This window comes from Sorex fumeus, unplaced genomic scaffold, assembly GCF_029834395.1.
Source record: "Sorex fumeus unplaced genomic scaffold, SorFum_2.1 ptg000006l, whole genome shotgun sequence".
Taxonomy (NCBI): Eukaryota; Metazoa; Chordata; class Mammalia; order Eulipotyphla; family Soricidae; genus Sorex; species Sorex fumeus.
The window spans coordinates 60659937-60678592 of NW_026606063.1; the positions used below are offsets into that span (position 1 = coordinate 60659937).

An 18656-nucleotide genomic window follows, 5' to 3' on the forward strand; every position below is an offset into this window, starting at 1 on the left:
AGAGAAAAAAAAATATATATATGTACAGAAAAAAGTTTTCATTAGTTTTCTGATGATATACTAACAGGAAACTAATGGATTTTCAGGTTTTTCTGCAATGATTATGTAGATCAAATATCCCCTAAGCAGGAGAACTTCATCTCTAGCATTTTCCACTGGCTTGACCAAGACAGGAGAACTAAAAGAAGGGAGGAAGTGAGAGAAAGAAAAGAAAGGAAGAAGCAAGGAAGGATGGGAGGGAGGAGAAAGGAGGAAGGGAAGATGGGGGAAAGGATAGAAAAGGGAGAGGGAAAAATGAGGGAGAAAACAAAAAGACAGAGGGAAGATAAACTGGAGAAAAATTTTTCCCTAGTTTACTTTCCTTCAGAAGAGCTGCCTGAACCACTGCCCTTGGCATTGAATCACCTGAGGGCCAAGGACTGAGTGCTCAAGAAGACCTGGAAAGATTCTGGAAGTTCTTCATTGTTGCTGGAAGGAGACCGTCGCCAGAAGCCTCCTTGCCTGAGGAAGATAATAAGCAGCAGGTGTTTCTGGATGATTAGGATGATGTGAAATCACCCTGGAAGCACTCCTCCCAAGTTGTGCAATTTCAGGCCTCCTCCCTCATCCATTATTAAAAGGCATACTCAAAGGAGCAGGCAGACAGCACCTGCTCTGCTAGGAGAAAGGGGCATTCTAAGATGCTCTTTGGAGAATTCAGTTCATCCTACTTGCTTGTGCTACAGCTGTCTCCTGACGCCAGACGTAGAATTCCCCTTGGAGGCTGTTCATATGTTGCAGGACTCAGGAGATTATTTTTTTAGGAGATTATTCTTAATAGCCCTGGCAGGAGCCCTGAAAATCCCAGAAGCTCATTCTCACCTTTGCTTAAGTTTTTCTGTTATTTTAAAATAGGAAGATCTGCATCCGAAGGAGCTCACAATGGTCCTGAGTGGGGCACTGTGCTTCCGGTGAGTATGAGTCTGATTTGGCTGCACTTCTTGGGAGAAGGGAGCTCTGTGTAAACCAGTTGTTCAGCCTTTCCTGGGTGGGAAGATGTGGCAAAGAAAAACTTCAGAGTTGGAAAGGGTAGCTGGGAAGTTGGGAATAGGACCTCTCTGCTTTGAGAGAATGTCTTGCAGTCTTTTCAAACTGGGCTTAGCTTCCTAAGGAGCTTCCCTTATTCGAAGGGAGAATGAATGGATGATCCAGTGTGGACCAGGCAGCAGCCTGGTCGGTCTATAAAGAGAATAGAAAAAAGACAGGCCAGCCAGAACCCTACTGTCACCACCCAGTGGCTGGATGTGTGCAGCCACTACGCATCCTGATCTCCTTGTACCCCTCTGGGACAAAACAGCAACAAAATAATATTCTTCAGCCTGCTGTCTGCCCACTGGCATGGGTGGACTCGGGTACTCTGCCATACTCTGGGCTTTACACCATGACTGAGAATGACTCTGGATCTCTGAATCAGGGTCCAGTGCAGCCTTTCCCAGAATATGTTTAAAGGGAACCCTATTCCAGGGCATTGCTATAAGCATGGGGCTCTGCTTAATTATGTAAATACAGCTGATCCCTGAACAACATGGGTTGGAACTTCTCTGGTTTGCATACATGCCGATTTTCCTGTAAACTAACAGATTTGATATATATCATACAATGTGATAAATGTATTCTCTTTCTTAATGACATTTTCTTTTATTTCACTTCCTTTACTATAAGAGAATAACATATTCTACATACTCCATATAATATATGCATTAATCCACTATGTTAAGTATAAGATTGCTAACCCCAAACAAGCTGCTGGTAATTCATGCTTGAGGGGAGTTCAATGTTAAACATGGATTTTCATCTCCGGGGTGGGATGGAGAAGTCAGTGCCCCTAACAGCATCAGTCTTCCAGATTCAACTGTCTTGCTTTCTGGTGTTCCCCACAATAGTGGTGAAATTCAACATATTAGTGACTTTGAAGGAGTCTTATTTGAATTATGCTTAACGAACACTGAACCAACTTTTACACAGCACACATTTTCACAATTAATCTCTGCAGAAACTTACTTTCACTTCATGGAATATCAGAAAATCAACTGAGATCATAGATATGAAGAAAATTCAAAAAACAAAATAATTTTAACTTAAAAGAACTTCCCCATTTTGTAGGGATATTTGGCTAAGAGGAAGTAGATGCACCTTTAGGTCTTCAATAATAATTTAAAAATCAGATGTTAGGACCAGAGAGATAGTACTGTGGGTTGAGTGTTTGCCTTGCACACGGCTGACCCAGGTTTGATCCCCTGCACCCCATATGGTCCCCAGAGCACCTCCAGAAATAATTCCTGAGTGCAGATTTAGGGGTAACCCCTGAGCATCTCTGGGTGTGACCCTCGGAAAAAATAGATGTTTATCAGGAACAGAGTGCTATTTAACCCAGCATCTTATTCTGACAATGCAGATGCTTGGGGCCAGAGACAGACAGTAGCTTTCCTGTTGTGACCGAGCTGCAGGTGGCAGTGCCAAACAAGAACTCAGACCCTTGCCTTTCCAACATAACACATGGAAGAGATTTGATAGTATAGAAGTTTGATGAGGGTGAAGCAGCAAGCTCAGTCTCAGATGGGAGACTGGGAGCCTATGAACAGGGAAATCTTAGGACAAAGGGTTATGGTGCCTGAGACAGAGATATTTGCCAAGGCCCAGGCAAACTGGAGTCTTCTCTTCTAATTCAGTGTTTCACATATTGTCCTGATATTTCAGAATGAAAGATGCGGCATTGAAGGTGCTTTATGTGCAAGACAACCAGCTTTTCGCTGGAGGGCAACACACAGGAAAGATCATTAAAGGTTGGTAACAAAACACAAACCTACTTTCCTAATTCTGATTCTGAAAGGGCTGAAAGGAGTCCTGTTCAGAAATTGAGAAATTTCTGAAAATTGAAAATCAACTCCAGGCCTAATGCAAGGTATAGGACATTAGAAAATCAGACTCTGGGCAAAGACAGGTAAAATACTTCACCTTCACACAGGCAAAAATGTATCACAGTGCTTCATGATACCTCTAAACTGGAGTGGCAATATTTTCCAAGAGGAATTCATGGTCATTCCCTTCTTTTTGGACATAGGTCAAACATGTTTTCCTGGTACCCTGACTGTAGAAAAGCCTGAAGAAGCTTCCCTATGCCTTTAGTCCTTATGGGGATGGGTTTCTGCTCCTATCAGGGCTTCCTCTTCTTTCTGGTGTCTTGGTCACCCAGAGTGGAGGGACCCTAAGCTCCGGTGTCAATAACTGACCTCAGGCTCCTTACTATGCACATCTGCTCATCCAGGAGAACCTTGCTAAGACTGTAAGGCTGTGTGTGTGCATTTGCTAAAGAGAAAGACAGAGAGAGGAGAAAGAGAGAGAGAGAGAGAGAGAGAGAGAGAGAGAGAGAGAGAGAGAGAGAGAGAGAGAGAGAATGGTTTCTAAGGAGGTTTCTTTCCTGTCTGTATAGCCTAAAGAAATAATGTGCCTGCCATTCAGGTTCTGTTCCCTAAAGTACAGGAGAGGGCAGGACAGGTGACTAAGGCCCCTGCATCTGATCTCCATCTAGGTGAGGAAATCAGTGTTGTCCCCAATCGATGGCTGGACGCCAGCCTTTTTCCAGTCATCTTGGGTGTCCAGGGAGGAAGCCAGTGTCTGTCATGCGGGACAGAGTCGGAACCGACTCTGAAATTGGAGGTGAGTCTTATTGGGGATCAGGAATTGTTCCTGTATGGTGACTAATTCAACAGATGAGGAGCACGCTGAGGTGTGTCCTCTGGAGCCCTGGTGCCTGTTCTGGGGTGCCCTTGCAGGCTTCTGCCACAGCACCTCTGCTTTTCATGTCCTTGGTTCAAACTCCTCACAGTCCTTGACTCTCACCCACTATGTCCTTCTGCTCTCAGCCAGTGAACATTATGGAGCTCTATTGTGGGGCCAAGGAATCCAAGAACTTCACCTTCTACCGGCGAGATACTGGACTCACCTCCAGCTTTGAGTCAGCTGCCTACCCAGGCTGGTTCCTCTGCACCATGTCCGAAGCCGACCAGCCTCTTAGACTCACCCAAATCTCTGAAGATGCCAGTTGGGGTGACCCTATCACTGACTTCTACTTCCAGCAGTGTGACTAGGGTGGTGTGTCTTAGAGAAGTTCCCAGCAGGGGCAGGGAGAAGAAGTCACCATATAATCCTCCCTTCTCTGCTCTCTGGGACCCCTCTCCCACTGGTTGGGTGCACATGCACTCTCTTACTTCCCAGTTTGGTCAAATCCTTCTGAGGTTTGGGGCTTAATCTACAGTTTCATTCCTATTGGGTGGTAGTACTGGTGTGGAACTTTGCAAAAGCATGCAAGATTGTGGAGACAATCAGAAGGTAAGGGGTTTTCTTATGACATGCAGAGTTCCTGTGCCTCCACACTAACACTTCTACAGCAGACATGTGAGGACCACCAGCTGCCACACAAATTCCTGCCATTCACTACTGCTTGGGAGAGGTGGGTGGGCAGAGAGTTATGGACCAAGTCTCCATATTTTCAGTCTCTTAAATTAGACTGCCATCATATGCTGCCTTTCCCACTTCTGCAGGAGAGGAGAGTGGTATTAGAGGAATGCCTCCCTCAGAAGGTATAAGTGGGGTGCAAGGCACAAGGCCTGTCAGATCTTAAAACCTAAGTAGTCACAAACAATATATGTTAGTTTCTACTCACATAGAAAGGTAGTCATAATATTGAGAAGAGCAAACTACAAAGCAACATATTACAAATTACATAGCTCATCACTCCATTTTAATAATTTAAAAAATGCTATCTAGAGAAGGAGAGATAGAGCAGTGGGTAAGACATTTGCCTTGCATGCGACCATCCTGGTTTGATCCCCCATACCATATATGGTTCCCTAGTAGTGCTAAGAGTGATCCCTGAACACAGAGTCAGGGGTAGACCCTGACCACCACTGGGTGATACCCCCAAACTCTAAACAAATAAAGATTTAAAATAATATCTGTAATTTTTGATAGAGAAAATAAAATTCTACAATTTTTGTTTTGTTTTAATTTTAGTGACAGCAAGACAGTATTGCTGTAAGTGACTTTTTCAGGTTGTTTTTTGTTTATCTGTATTTTTTTCTACAATAAACATTAGTATTAGAAAAAAGAAAATTAATTTTCAAGTAAGCATGGTAAACATTTTATGTCTGATTTTCTCAAATTCTATTTCTCCTGAATAAAATTTGAATTTCACTGTATACTTGAGTGTTGGTCAACAGCAGAAGGAATCAGAAAGCAGATCTCAATAAAACAGTGAAGAAACGCATGGCTGGACTCTCTTAGGAATGGATATTACAAAATGGAAAGCTCTGATGTTTCAACCCAGAGTGGTCACACTCCCCATAAAATGTCATGGGACGGGATTTATTCTGTAAGGTGGCTGTTATGTTGGTTGAATGACTCTCTCCCAAAGGAAAAATAATCCATGTTCACCCAGGGTCTAGACTGTGGCTTTATTTGGAGATAGGGTCTTTGAAGATGCACCTCATTAAGAAGAGGCCAGATGGAGTAATATGTGTCCCACATCTCCCATGAGTTCTAATCCTGTAAGAATAGGAAATGACTCCCAAAGACAGAGGAAGAAGGGTTGGGTATGGAGGCAGAAGCTGGATTGATACTGCAGCAAGGCGCAGAGTTATTGAGGCCCCATTCTTTCCTGCTGCTTCATGCTCTCACTGTGGGGGAAGTCAGCCACCATGTTGTGAAGAGCCTTGTAAAGATGCCACATGGTGAGAAATGAGGTCTTCTGCCAAGAGGCACATGAGAAATTTTGGAAGCAGCTCCCTGTCCCAGTCGGGTCTTCATCCTGCATCCCTAGCCTGCAGTTTGACTGCAACATAATGAGAACCGCTGAAGCAAAACCACCCTGTCAAGCTGCCCTAAATACCAATTCCCCAGAACTGTGTGACTGAGTTAATAAACGTGTGCTTCTTTAAGTTGCTATGTTTGGGGATTACTTGTTATACAGCAATAGATAACTAATACATGGGTAAAGAAAAGTGAATGCATTAACTGTGATTGTAATATTCTCCATTATTATGTTCCTTTTAAAATTAACATAAAAATAAAAATGAATAAAATTAACATCTTCTCCATTCCCCCCAACAATCCTACTGAAGAATTGATCCTGGAGATGAAGAGTTAATATAGGGGCTAAAGCACTTGCCTTGCTCATGACTGATTCCGGTTCTATCCTTGGTACACACTTAATCCCCCAAGCACTATCAAGAGTGATACCTAAGCACAGAGCAATGAGGAAGCCCTGAGCACCACTGGGTGCTTAATGTCACTCACCCTCTTCCTCAGTAGCTTATCCTTGTTGTTGAAAATTCTTTATTCCTGGAAGGTTTTGATCTTCCTTACTGATCACTGTGACTCCAGTGCTCCTCCCTACAGCTTGAAGGTGACAGAAAAGACCATAGGAAGAGCCCTCAGGTGAAGAGTTTTCGGAGGGACTAGCAAGGAGGTAACCAGGCCACAAAGGGCTGCCTCAGTGGACTTCACTAGTTACTGCCCAGCTGCAGCTTATTCATGGAAGTAGCAGCAGCAACAGCAGCAACAGCAGAGTTCCTGTCATGAGGTCTTGCAGGGCTGCAGAGAACAAAGATTCTGGGGTGTGTTTCTGAAGATCTAATTCATAGTCTCTTTACCTACTGGATTTACTATGGTGATCTACTTCTTTGCTTTGGCTTGTTGAGGATCACTCTTGTCTGCCTAGGTATCTCCTCTCCTGAAAAGCATTTGTTGTGTGAGATATCTGGTTTCTCCCTCTGACAGGGCTGTGTGCATACCTCTACGCTAATGAACCTGTATTGTGGTGTATTGATTCTACCTCTATCATGTCCTCAAGATCAGGGCTGCATCATCTTGTTACCAGGTGCTTAGATGCATGCTGGACAAATGATTGGGATTCAGTAAGTATAGAATGTGGAAAACCATTTCTCCATTCTGGGATTTTTTTTCTCTCTCCTTCACCCATCTACATGGGTTCACCCTTCAGGAAACCACAAAAGTTCTTCCTCTTTCTTGAACTTTCCTCTAGTCTTAAGTAATTGATTCCTCATTTACAAGATGCTAGAGCCCAAAAGGGTTTTATTTATTATTTTTTTAAATTTTTATTAGTGAAACACCATGAGGTAAAGTAGTAGATTTACAAATTGTTGTGCTTGGGTTTCAATTATACAATGATCAAACACCCATCCCTCCACCAGTGCCCATTTTCCACCACCACGGGTCCCAGTATCCCTCCCACCCACCCCCATCCCACCCTGCCTCTGTGGCAGGGTATTCCCCAAAAGGGTTTTAATATGGATGAGTTTATAGGATTCAATATAAAATAGGAACGTTGAGGCTGGAGCGATAGTACAGCAGGTAGGGCATTTGCCTTGCACACAGCTGAGTTCGATCTCCAGCATCCCATATGGTCCCTCAAGTACTGTCAGGAGTAATTCCTGAGTTCAGAGCAAGGAGTAACCCCTGTGAATTGCTGTTTATGAGCCAAGCAGTGAAAAGAAAAGAAAAGAAAAGAAATTAATAAAAGGAAAGAAAAGAAGAGAGAAGAAAGGAAAAGAAAGAAAAGAAAAGAAAAGAAAAGAAAAGAAAAGAAAAGAAAAGAAAAGAAAAGAAAAGAGGAATGTTAAAAGCTGACTTTAGGAATGTGTGACTCGAGATCATGGCTGTTCAAATAAGAGAAATAATGAGTTTAGAATTTTTCAGTTTCATTATAAGCTTGAGTTTGTATTTACAGAGATGTGATAAACATATCACTTGGAGTTAGTTCCTGTATTTGCACCTTTAGAACTAACTGTGTGTTCACCACTTCAGGACTGAGTGTCACAGAGAACCTAATCTGAAAACTTCAGATATATGGATCTTTGTGAATGAAAACTCCAGACCTTCTTGAATTTGGGATAAGCGACTTCCCCTCACACCCCTACACTTCTGAAAGATTCAGCAACCAGACCATCTCCATCTCTGCCACCATGTAAACCCACATACCAGCCTTGCTCCTGAGACTCACAAATAAATCTCAAATGAGATCACCTAGTCGCAAACATTTCTTGGATACCCATTTGCGGGTGAGACATCCAGTGCACTCTTAGAGGTTGGCACAAACAGAGCCCTGGAGACTGTTCCCACGCCACAAAGTTGCCACCATGCCTCCTGCCAGTCAGATTGCCCAGTTAAATATTCTGAATTTTCTGGAGTTCTAATCACATTCATAGCTGTGCAACATCTTCACAAGTCTACAACACTTTCATCCTCGTAATAGCAACATATTATATGGGAATGTAATGTAGAAGCCAACCAATCTTGACTAACAAAAACATTAGCACAGAAGGCTTAACTTGCAATAGCAGTTTAGTAAATCCTTAGACAGAAACTTATTATCCCCATGGTGAGATACAATAAATTTTACAAATTTTTTTCTACAGAAATATTTTTTTGTTGATTCCATTAGTCATGTGATGGTAACAAGCGATATAAAATAAACTATTGTGGACCTGCTACCCACAATACTTTATTTTATATTTCCCAACCACCCCTAAAGGGTCAGACTTTAGGGGTAGTTGGGAAATGGAGACAATGGTGAAAGGAAGGTGACAGTGATGGTGGGATTGATGTTGGAATATTAAATGCCCATAAGAGACCTTTGTAAACCATGGTGTTTAAATAAACTTTGGGAGCAAAAAGAACTAATTGTATGTTCATAGTGGAGAGGACCACAAGACCAAGGTATAATGAAATAGATTAAGAAATTGAGCTTCTTTATTCTCAAGATGTGAGTACTTAGAGATTTCCCTTATCGTTCAAAAGTCTGCCTAGAAAAGAATATGCTCATTTTGTGTAATTCCACAAAACACAACAGGACTATGAGTGGAAATTATACATGACCACAAAGTGTTAGCCATATGGGTCACGTGTATCATTATGGTTTATTTAAGAGGTGGTGAGGTCTTTGTCTTGGAAATATTAAAACTGAGCTGACTAATTTCTCAAGGATGCCATGGACCAGAGGTCTCTATTTGGAGACCAGGATTTTATTCTAAGATCTATTAATTTCTAAAAATTTAGTATATTTTGGCTCACAGATCACAAAATATGGATTTAATTTCCTTTTCAAATATTTCCTTATTAGATTCTCAGCAGGATCATAAAATTACTTAACAACAGCAACCATGTGCTGTATGTCTTTGTTATACTGCAGTGCTAATGGATAGTAAACCTTCTTTAATTGTCTGGCATAATATCACATGACAGATGTGTGCTGAAAGTAGACTATAGACCAAACATGATGGCCATTTAATACCTGTATTGCAAACCACAACACCCAAAAGGAGAGAGAGAGTAAAAGGGAATGTGCCTGCCACAGAGGCGGGATTGGGGATTGGGGGATAGAATAGGGGTGGTGGGAGGTATACTGGGATCATTGGTGTTGAAGAATGGGCACTGGTGGTGGGATGGGTACTCGATCATTGTATGACTGAAACATAAGCACAAAAGTGTGTAAGTCTGTAAATGTACCTCATGGTGATTAAATAAAAATAAAAATAAAAAAATAAAAAATATAATATCCCATAGACTTTGCTTGAGCAGGCCCAGTAACATTGTGAGTCTTGTTACTGTGTTTGGCATATCGAATATGTCATGCTGGAGTGATAGCACAGCAGTAGGGCATTTGCCTTGTGTGCAGCCAGTCCGGCCAAGCTGGGTTCGATTCCTCCACCCCTCTCAGAGAGCCCAGCAAGCTACCGAGAGTATCTTGCCGCATGGCAAAGCCTGGCAAGCTACTCGTGACGTATTCAATATGCCAAACACAGTAACAACAAGTCTCAAAATGGAGAAGTTACTGGGTTTGCTCAAGCAAATCGATGAACATCGGGAGGACAGTGACAGTGATAATATCCCATAATCCCTTTTGAAAAAGAGGCATGGGACTGTATGAGGGTGTGAAGAATTATTATTGCTCTTTAAAAAAAAAACAAACAGATATTTGGGTTAGGGATGTAGATCAGTGATGGGGCACTTGCCTTGTGTTTGATCCCCAGGACCACAAGAAGTGAAATAGAAAAAAAACTAGAAATATCCCATCTTTTCTCATATTTTTCTCATCTCTCACTCTGTAGCATATGGATATTGGACTATCTTTTCCAACTTTTACACTAAGCCTTTTGTGGAATTTTGCAGATGTCTTAAGAGGGAATTATAATGTGGGTCCTTCAAATTACTATGCTCAATGTTCTATGCAGCATAGTGATATATGGTTGGCTAGATGACACTCTATTTAGTTGGATGGAAGGTTTTGTGGGTAGATGAAAAGAAAAGTGGATGGATGTAAGTATGATGGCTGGCTGGCTGAATGAATAAATGAATAAATGAATGAACTTAGCTAAGTAGTGTCAGAATCCTGAGTGTTCTCTACCTTCTCCCTGCTCATATTGTATATGCAGTATGCTTTAGTAGTCTGGGACATAAGGAGCTTAGTGAGTCCCAGTGTGGATATAAGGGTAATGTTTTCAGTACATGTGTTTCTTCAGATATTCTGTCTCATCAAGTTGATGTCCATCCTAATAGTTCTAATAAATCTATTGTAAGGCAGAAGTTTTTGTTCATACTCCAAACAGGGTTAAGATATACAATGCTGGGACTGGAGCAAAAGCACAGAGGATAGGGCATTTGCCCTGCATGCGGCCGACCCAGGTTTGATTCCCAGCGCCCCATATGGTCCCCTGAGCACCGCCAGAAGTAACTCCTGAGTGCATGAACCAGGAGTAAGCCCTGTGCATCACTGGGTGTGAACCAAAAAGAAAAAAAAAGATATACAATGCCTCTAGCTCTTGCTCTTACTCTCCTAGTCACCATAATCTAGCTTCAGTTACCAGAGGCCCCTCTGTCCTTTGGTCCCTCAGACAACCTGACTCTTGTATGTTTCACCTCTATAAGATGAGGATGAAATACCATGGGACAATAAGAAGAAGGTTAAACAAAGACATCTAATCCCTGGACTGTTTATCTGACTGTCCAAACCATAATTAACACTGTCAATGACAGTAGCTACAGGTATAGCCCAGTGACTGGCTTCTGTGGAGGTTTTATAGGTGACTCTCTCCCCCTTTAACAAACACTCATTAATGATCCCACCTTCTTATTATCCATACTGTACTGAAGACATTGTGAAAGCCCTAAGCTCTTTTTCCCCATTCTAGAGCTAATTATAAAGATTGCTGCAGGCCTGACCCAACCCAATCGGACAGTATAAACTCAGCTGATGCCCTGGATAAATCAGTCGGAGGTTCCAGCATCCAGGATTTGCAGGTCAGTAATAGGGAGGCAGTAGCATCTCTTGTTCTAATTATTTTTCCTCTTTTTCTGTCAATACCTCTGATAGGTCCTCTCTCTTCAACTCTTTCTGGAAAGCTCTCTGCCAAAACAAAATTCTCATCCATGAAATACAATGGAATGCTAAGTAAACCTAGGGGCACATAGAAGGAATTTAAGAAAAAGGTTAAGCAAGTTTTTAGAATATTTAGAGCCATTGGTTTTAGAAAGTAAGTTCAGAATAAATATGATAGAAGAGTGGTATTCAACAGTGTTTCCTGAAGCTTTGGTTGTGTATGTGGGGGGAGAGTGCGTTGTGTGTGGGTGCTTCTTCAAAAATGAGTCAGCTTTAGAAGTCAAGAAAAAAGCTAGCAGAATTAGAGCACCTCTACCATTTCATGTGTCAGGAAAAGCAGCTCTCTCTTATCCATTTCACCTTCACTGGGTTTTGTGCTATATTTCATTATGGAACTTGTATGATCTTGCCACGCTTTCAATTAATTATCAATAAATTGGAGGTCCATGGATAAAAGAAAACTTTTTAAGGTGGAAAGACAGGCTAATTATCTACCTAGGTCAACCTTGCCATTCAAATCTGCAATGGTAGTTTTCTGGACTAGTCATAAACACCAATATGCATCAGAGTGTTTAGAGAGAGCTATATGCCATATCTCATAGCTTCAAGACCTTTGCAACTTTTAGTTAGGAAGGGAAACACATATCTCTATGAATAACAATATACAATGTTATGAAATTTAACAGGAGTTCAGAATAGAGCTGCAACAGTAAAGATTGTTAAACTCTGAGTCCTGGAATCTTAGTTTGATCTGGAAGGAATTTGAGAATTATAAATCAAGCAATATAACCTTGATTGTATGAGCTGTTATTTTTTTTCTTTTTCGATCACACCCAGTGATGCTCGTGGGTTACTCCTGGCTTTACACTCAAGAATTGCTCCTGGCTGTGCTTGAGGGACCATATGGGATGACAGGGACCAAAACCGGGTCGACTGCATGCAAAGTGAATGCCCTACCCGCTGTGCTATTGCTCCAGCCCCATATTCTAAGATGAAAATTAACTTGGAAGAACTAAATACTCAACCTATATTTAATGATACAATGATACTATACTAGTGAATCTTACTGCATGGAGATGAGAAAGGTTGACTTGTGAGGCAGGAGAATCAAACACAACTGTGCATGTACCCACTAAAATATATGAAAGAAATAATCTGCCTATAGGGGTGATTTTATGTCCATAAAGAAGTGAGATAAAAAAATCATACAAGTAAATCAGGGCAGATGGTGGTGCAATGGGCATTCACTGTAAATTCTAGAGCAGGACAGGAGGTGGTGAAATAGTACTTGGAATGTAAGCTCAGGTACTTCACACAGCTTGGGCTGCATTGAAGGTAGAAAAGCCAAGAACACATAATTCCTATGATTATTCAAAAAACAAAGTAATATTTTGAGGGAATATTCTATTGGGATAAATTGACAAATATGACATGGAGTCATGATCACTGTATCACTGTATCACTGTCATCCCCTTGTTCATCAATTTGCTCGAGTGGGTACCAGTAACATCTCCATTTGTCCCTGTCATGTGCTAGTGTAGCCCAATGGCATATTGAGGGCTCTTTCAGGGTCAGGGGAATGAGGACCATCATTGTTACTGTTTTTGGCATATTGAGTACTCCATGGATAGTTAGCCAGGCTCTGCTGTGTGGGCGGGATACTCTCGGTAACTTGCCAGGCTCGAGAAGGATGGAGGCTTTTGGGGGCAGCCTCTAATCACCTTTACAGGTGTTCCCAGTCAGGCATATATGCGGGCAGGATACTCTTGGTAGCCTGCCAGTTTCTCTGAGAGCGAGAACTAGACAATAAGAGGTTGAGTGGCCACGAATGCAGCCATGCACTTCCAGGAGCTTGGTTTTATAGTCTCTGGATCTTGGCCATTGATGAAATTACACGGCAGTTGGTGGATATAACTGTCTAGCTACTATAGGGGTGATTTTATGTCCATAAATGGAAGATGGGGGATCTGGGTGGAGGAAGCTCAGTCCCGATCTGAGCAGGCTCGGAGATCTCAGCCCTGGGTCCTGCACACCTGGGTTCCTCTGCTGGGTCTTTCATGTATGAGGCTCATTTGAGAATGTGGAGAGTGGTCTTAGCGTGGCTGTGGCTGGGTTCCAGAGGTCTTTAAGCTGCTGGGGCTCTGCTCAGGGCAAGGAGAGAAACTCAAGGGAGTCATGATATTTACAAGAATTTTTCAACAACTCCCTGGGTTTTGATCTCCTAACTAAAGAAAGATTTGGCCAGAAAGAGATGAAATTTGGAGGAAAAAATAGTGCTGGGATAAGGGGAAGATTAAATAGTGCTGGGATAAGGGCTGGAGCGATAGCACAGCGGGTAGGGCGTTTGCCTTACAAGCGGCCAACATGGCCGACCCGAGTTCGATTCCTCCGCCCCTCTCGGAGAGCCCGGCAAGCTACCGAGAGTATTCGATATGCCAGACACAGTAACAACAAAGTCTCCAATGGAGACGTTACTGGGCCCGCTCGAGCAAATCGAAGATCAACGGGAGGGCCTTTACCTTTTTTTTTTAAGGGGAAGATTAATTTGCTCTTTATTATATATTAATAAGCTATTAAGGCAAGGTATCAGCTCTCCTGGAGATAGACTTCTGAATGTAATGAAGGATGTTCAGTCTGTGCTTAGAGGGCATTATATATGAATTATAATTGTGATAATGAGGAATTACTACCCCATGGGATCTGGGACTACAAAAGAGAAGTACTTAGGATTTTTACTTATTTCCAATGTCTCTATTGCCAAAAATATAATGCAAGGAATCGCCTTAAAACAAAATATTTTGACAATCTGTTATTTTTCCTTAGAGTGAGGGGTACAGGAACGTTTCTAACTACATAGAATCCTTACTCATTCTTAGCCTATTCTCCTTCATTCTTGCCAACCCTTAAACTCTCAACATAAGACCAGGGATAGGAAGTGACTTTGAACAAGGTGGCAGATCTGGACAAAAAAATTCCCTGGAATCCAGTCACCTTTGGAATTCAGTGTAGCTAAGGTGGCAGAAAGTTCTGCCAACAGTACCAACCTGCTCTTCCTTCCCCCTTGGAAAACATGTCTCAGTGCCCCTTTCTTCTGAGCTCTGCTCTTTTCTTCCACTCTCCCTCTCATCTCTTAGATTAGCTTTGTCATTTTTATTCTTTTTATAGTTTCCCTTCTTACTGGGTAAGAATCCAATGTACTTCATAACTCCAGGCAGGCCATCCTTGCATTTCACTCTTCTGTGCTCTTCTCCAAGTCCTATTCCTCATGGCCTGCTTGGCTCTATTTTCCTTTCGTGCCAAGAAGCTTGTATCTAGGCCAGACCAGGAAGTGAGATTTGAGCATGGCTCATCCTTAATGTGTCTGTTTGAAACCCATCCCACAAGTTTCATCCTTGAGAAGTACTGCTAGTTAAAAGATTTGAAGAAACCTGTTCTCCAGTTTCCCAGGGAGAGGTGCTGTGCTCTGATCACTATCTTACCCCTTGCCAGACTGGTTATCAAATGGCACCAAATATGATAGAAATAGACAACCTGCAAGTTAGTGGATAGGGAAATTTAGAGGGGTTCCACAGGCCAGTATTGGAAAAGAGCCTCAAGGAATCTCTCCATCCTTGATGAGATGACTGAAGTGGGTGGGTATCTGCCATCACCCAATTCCAGTCACCCTACTTCTCTAACAATCCTCTCTCCCTCTCCCTCAGCAAGGACCTGCCACTCCTGATTGCAGAAATGTGCTCCCTCCCCATGGCAAGATACTACATGTAAGTCTACCAGAAGTTCGATTTCTTCCCTGAAGGTCTGGGGATGACATAGAAAGGGAAAGAAGGCTGAGTCAAAGGTACACAGCTCCTTCTCACCTTGGAAATCCTAGTGCACCATTCTTAAATCATTATCACAATGATAATGACCCTGAGCATCTGCATGATGCCAGTCTTCCATCCTGAGAAATCTGCAAGGAGAGTTTCCATTAAAGTCTTTTAACATATCCAGAAACTGAGACTCAAGGAGGTTACATAAATTACCTGATGCCTCATGGAGCCAGGAATCAGACTCCACCTTCTCTGCTGTGCCATCCTCCTCTTTCTAAAAGTTGAAGGACAATGTTGAGTCTCAGTAGAGCCTCTGGTTTTCTCCCAGGCTGGGCTTCAGTTTGTCCATGCCTTATATCTCACTCTACATTTACATCTTTATTCAGAGTTTGGTAATTTTTGTACTAAACCACTTTGACCCTTTGAGGAATGAGCAAGGGGATGAGAAAATAGAATAGAACCAACCTCTAACTTCACTGTAAACCTACCTGGTCCCAGACATAGGATGCTTACCTGGACCCTGGAAACTTTAACTTTGGGTGGCTGGAAGGTGCAGGAAGCACACAAGTGACCAAACAGATGTCATCACATTGGGAGTGGCTTGAATTCTGGTCTCCAAATAGAAAGTTTCAGCAGAGAAGTCCATTTCCCACACATGCTGGCTGTCCAGGCTGGTGGGATGATACCAGCTGTTCAGCCCAGTCTTATTTCAGATCTTTATTTCTACTGAACAAGTGTGCCTACTTTAAATGAACTCATTAGAGAAGGGCATTTTTACTCATTCTTATACATAAAGAAAAATCTACTAGAATGCCATTGACCCCAAGTTTTGCCCTAAAAGGGTAGCTATGTCTCCATAGTCCAAGAGTGGCTGATGGGCATCTTTGAAACCAGCCGGGCCCCTGAGTGAGGAAGCGCAAGACTTTGATGTTGCACATCAGGAAACCAGGGTTTCCTCCTAGTTCTTCCAGCATGTATTTACCCTCCCAATCTGATCATTAAACTGTTAAACCCACAGCTAACCCCAAAGAACTATAATCAGGCCCTATTCCAGCTCTCTGTGCCCTCCCACACATGTAATCACCATGGGGCCTACCCAGCACACAACTCCCCCGAGCCAGCTGGCCTTGCAGGCACACTTCCCATCACATCAGATTGCATTTCTTCTGATTTGTGGGTTTTCTGCTATGAAACAAATAATTATTTAAAATATCCTAAGAACAAACTACAGTTCATGATGAACTCCCTCACATCATATGTGTGTATGTGTGTGTGCATGTGTGTATGTGTGTGTGCACGCACGCACACACGAGTGCGTGTGGATGTACATGAGAGATATTCCCCCAAGCAATGCCCTGAAACTCTTGAGTCCACTCCCAGGTATAAGGTGCTAACCTGGAAGTGTAAAGTACTGGGGACCACCCCCACTCTACAGTGCTTCGAGACCACACATTGACAGGGTTCAAACTTGGGCCTGCATACTTGCAAGCCGTGTGCTTCAGCCCTTTGAACTATCCCCTTGGTACTTGAGATTAAATGTGTTTAAGAACTCAGGGCAGGCCCAGAAAATCTGGGATCATGATATATGATCTCAAATGTTTCTGGAGAATAATAAAGAAGCGTGTCAATCCATCTGGGCTATTGTATCACAGATATACCCGTCAGAAAGCTCTTTCCCCTTCTGGAGGAAGGCATTGCGTTCCTTGTTATCCAGGTCATCTTAGTGGATACAGCCATCCAAGGAGGTTTCTTCCAGCCTTTCGGCTGATTGCTCCGGCGGGGGGGGACACCACTTTTCACCTATCTAAGAGAAAGAATTTCCCTATTGAAGTCTAAGAGTGCGTGTGTGTGTGTGTGTGTGTGTGTGTGTGTGTGTGTGTGTGTGTGTGTAAGCACGTGTATGTACAAAGGGAAAGAAGCAGGGTAGGATTGGGGGGATGGGGGTGGGAGGGATACTGGGATTAGTGGTGTTGGAGAATGGGCACTGGTGGAGGGATGGGTACTCGATTATCATATAACTGAAACCCAAGCATGAAAATTTGTAAGTCTACAACTGTACCTTATGTTGTTTCACTAATAAAAAATTTAAAAAAAAAAAAAGGAAATGCCTTGACTGGGAGGAAGGGCTTGGACTCAGGACAGCAGATGGAAGCAGGCCATCAGCCCTTCCCTCTTGTTCCAGAATCAAGGACAAAGACCAGAAGGCTCTGTACATAAGAGGTGACCAGCTCCTGGCAGGAAATCCTGAAACGGACAACTTCTGTGCTGGTGAGGAACTATAGGGACTCATTCCCCTTCTCCTTCTCACCAGCCCCCATGGGAGAGCGCTGCTGAGCACCAAGTCCCAGCAACCATCAAGGCAGGCTGAAGCCCTGTAAGCTTGACCCCATTCTCCTCCAGAGCCTCAGCCCATGAAAGGTTGCCATACAGGGACCCTGATCTCTGGCTCTTCTATCTCTTCCTATGCAGAGAAAATCTGTGTACTTCCCAACAGAGAGCTGGAACGCTCCAAGTTTCCCATCTTCCTGGGGACCCAGGGGGGCAGTCGCTGCCTGGCATGTGTGAAGACAGAAAAGGGGCCCTACGTACAGCTGGAGGTGAGAATTTGCATCTCTTTCTGGGGGACCCTGAAAGCTTTCCTCCCCTACAGGTCCCTTGCATCTCTTTCTACACACAGAGCCAAGACCTTTGACCTCTGCAACCTACAGAAAGCAGTTGTCTGGGCAAAGACCCTCTCTGCCAAGTGCCTTGCTGGCAACATCCTGGAGTGAAGGTCCCTAGGGCTGGTGATTCAACCAGCTCCCTTTTGAAGTTGGCTACTTTACCCCCACAGGATGTGAACATCGAGGACCTGTACAAAGGTGGTGAGCAGACCACACGCTTCACCTTCTTCCAGAGAAGCTTGGGATCAGCCTTCAGGCTCGAGGCTGCTGCATGTCCAGGCTGGTTCCTTTGCAGCCCAGACAAAGCCCAGGAGCTGGTAGGACTCACCAAGGAGACAGAGCCCTCCACTCTCACTGAGTTCTACTTTGAACAGAGTCGGTAGAGTAGCTGGGGACTGAGTTCCAGTCAGGGGTCCTCAGACCCAGCTCAGCCTGTGAGGCAGAATCAAGGCCTCCCAAAGATGCCTAGGCTCTAATGCCCAGAGCCTGTGAAGATGTTCCTTTATGTACCAGAAGATCCTTCGCAAGTGTGATGAGTATGGGGGACTGTGTGATGATTGATCCCAAGGACCCACTGTCATCCAGGAGATCCTCTCCTGGGTGGGTGGGAGGGAAGGGGTCAGAGAGAACTAGAAGATGTGAAGTTGCTAATACTAATGAAAGTGGCTAGGGAGCCAACAAAGGCTGTTGGTTTCTATAAGTGGGAAAAGGCAAAGGCAGTACTATTCCCCTGTAGACACTCTGGCCAGT

At 43.3% G+C, this 18656-nt stretch overlaps 2 protein-coding genes across 2 annotated transcripts; both read left to right on the forward strand.

Moving 5' to 3' along the window:
- The first annotated feature begins 921 nt into the window (after positions 1–921).
- On the forward strand, positions 922–4127 carry IL36RN (interleukin 36 receptor antagonist). Its single transcript, XM_056128596.1, has 4 exons — positions 922–950; positions 2737–2822; positions 3569–3696; positions 3903–4127. The coding sequence occupies exons 1-4, from the start codon at positions 922–924 to the stop codon at positions 4125–4127; spliced, it is 468 nt and encodes a 155-aa protein (XP_055984571.1).
- Positions 4128–15163: 11036 nt separating this feature from the next.
- IL1F10 (interleukin 1 family member 10) lies at positions 15164–18289 on the forward strand. The gene is made up of 4 exons (XM_056129824.1): positions 15164–15195; positions 17426–17511; positions 17713–17840; positions 18077–18289. The coding sequence occupies exons 1-4, from the start codon at positions 15164–15166 to the stop codon at positions 18287–18289; spliced, it is 459 nt and encodes a 152-aa protein (XP_055985799.1).
- The last annotated feature ends 367 nt before the right edge of the window (positions 18290–18656 follow it).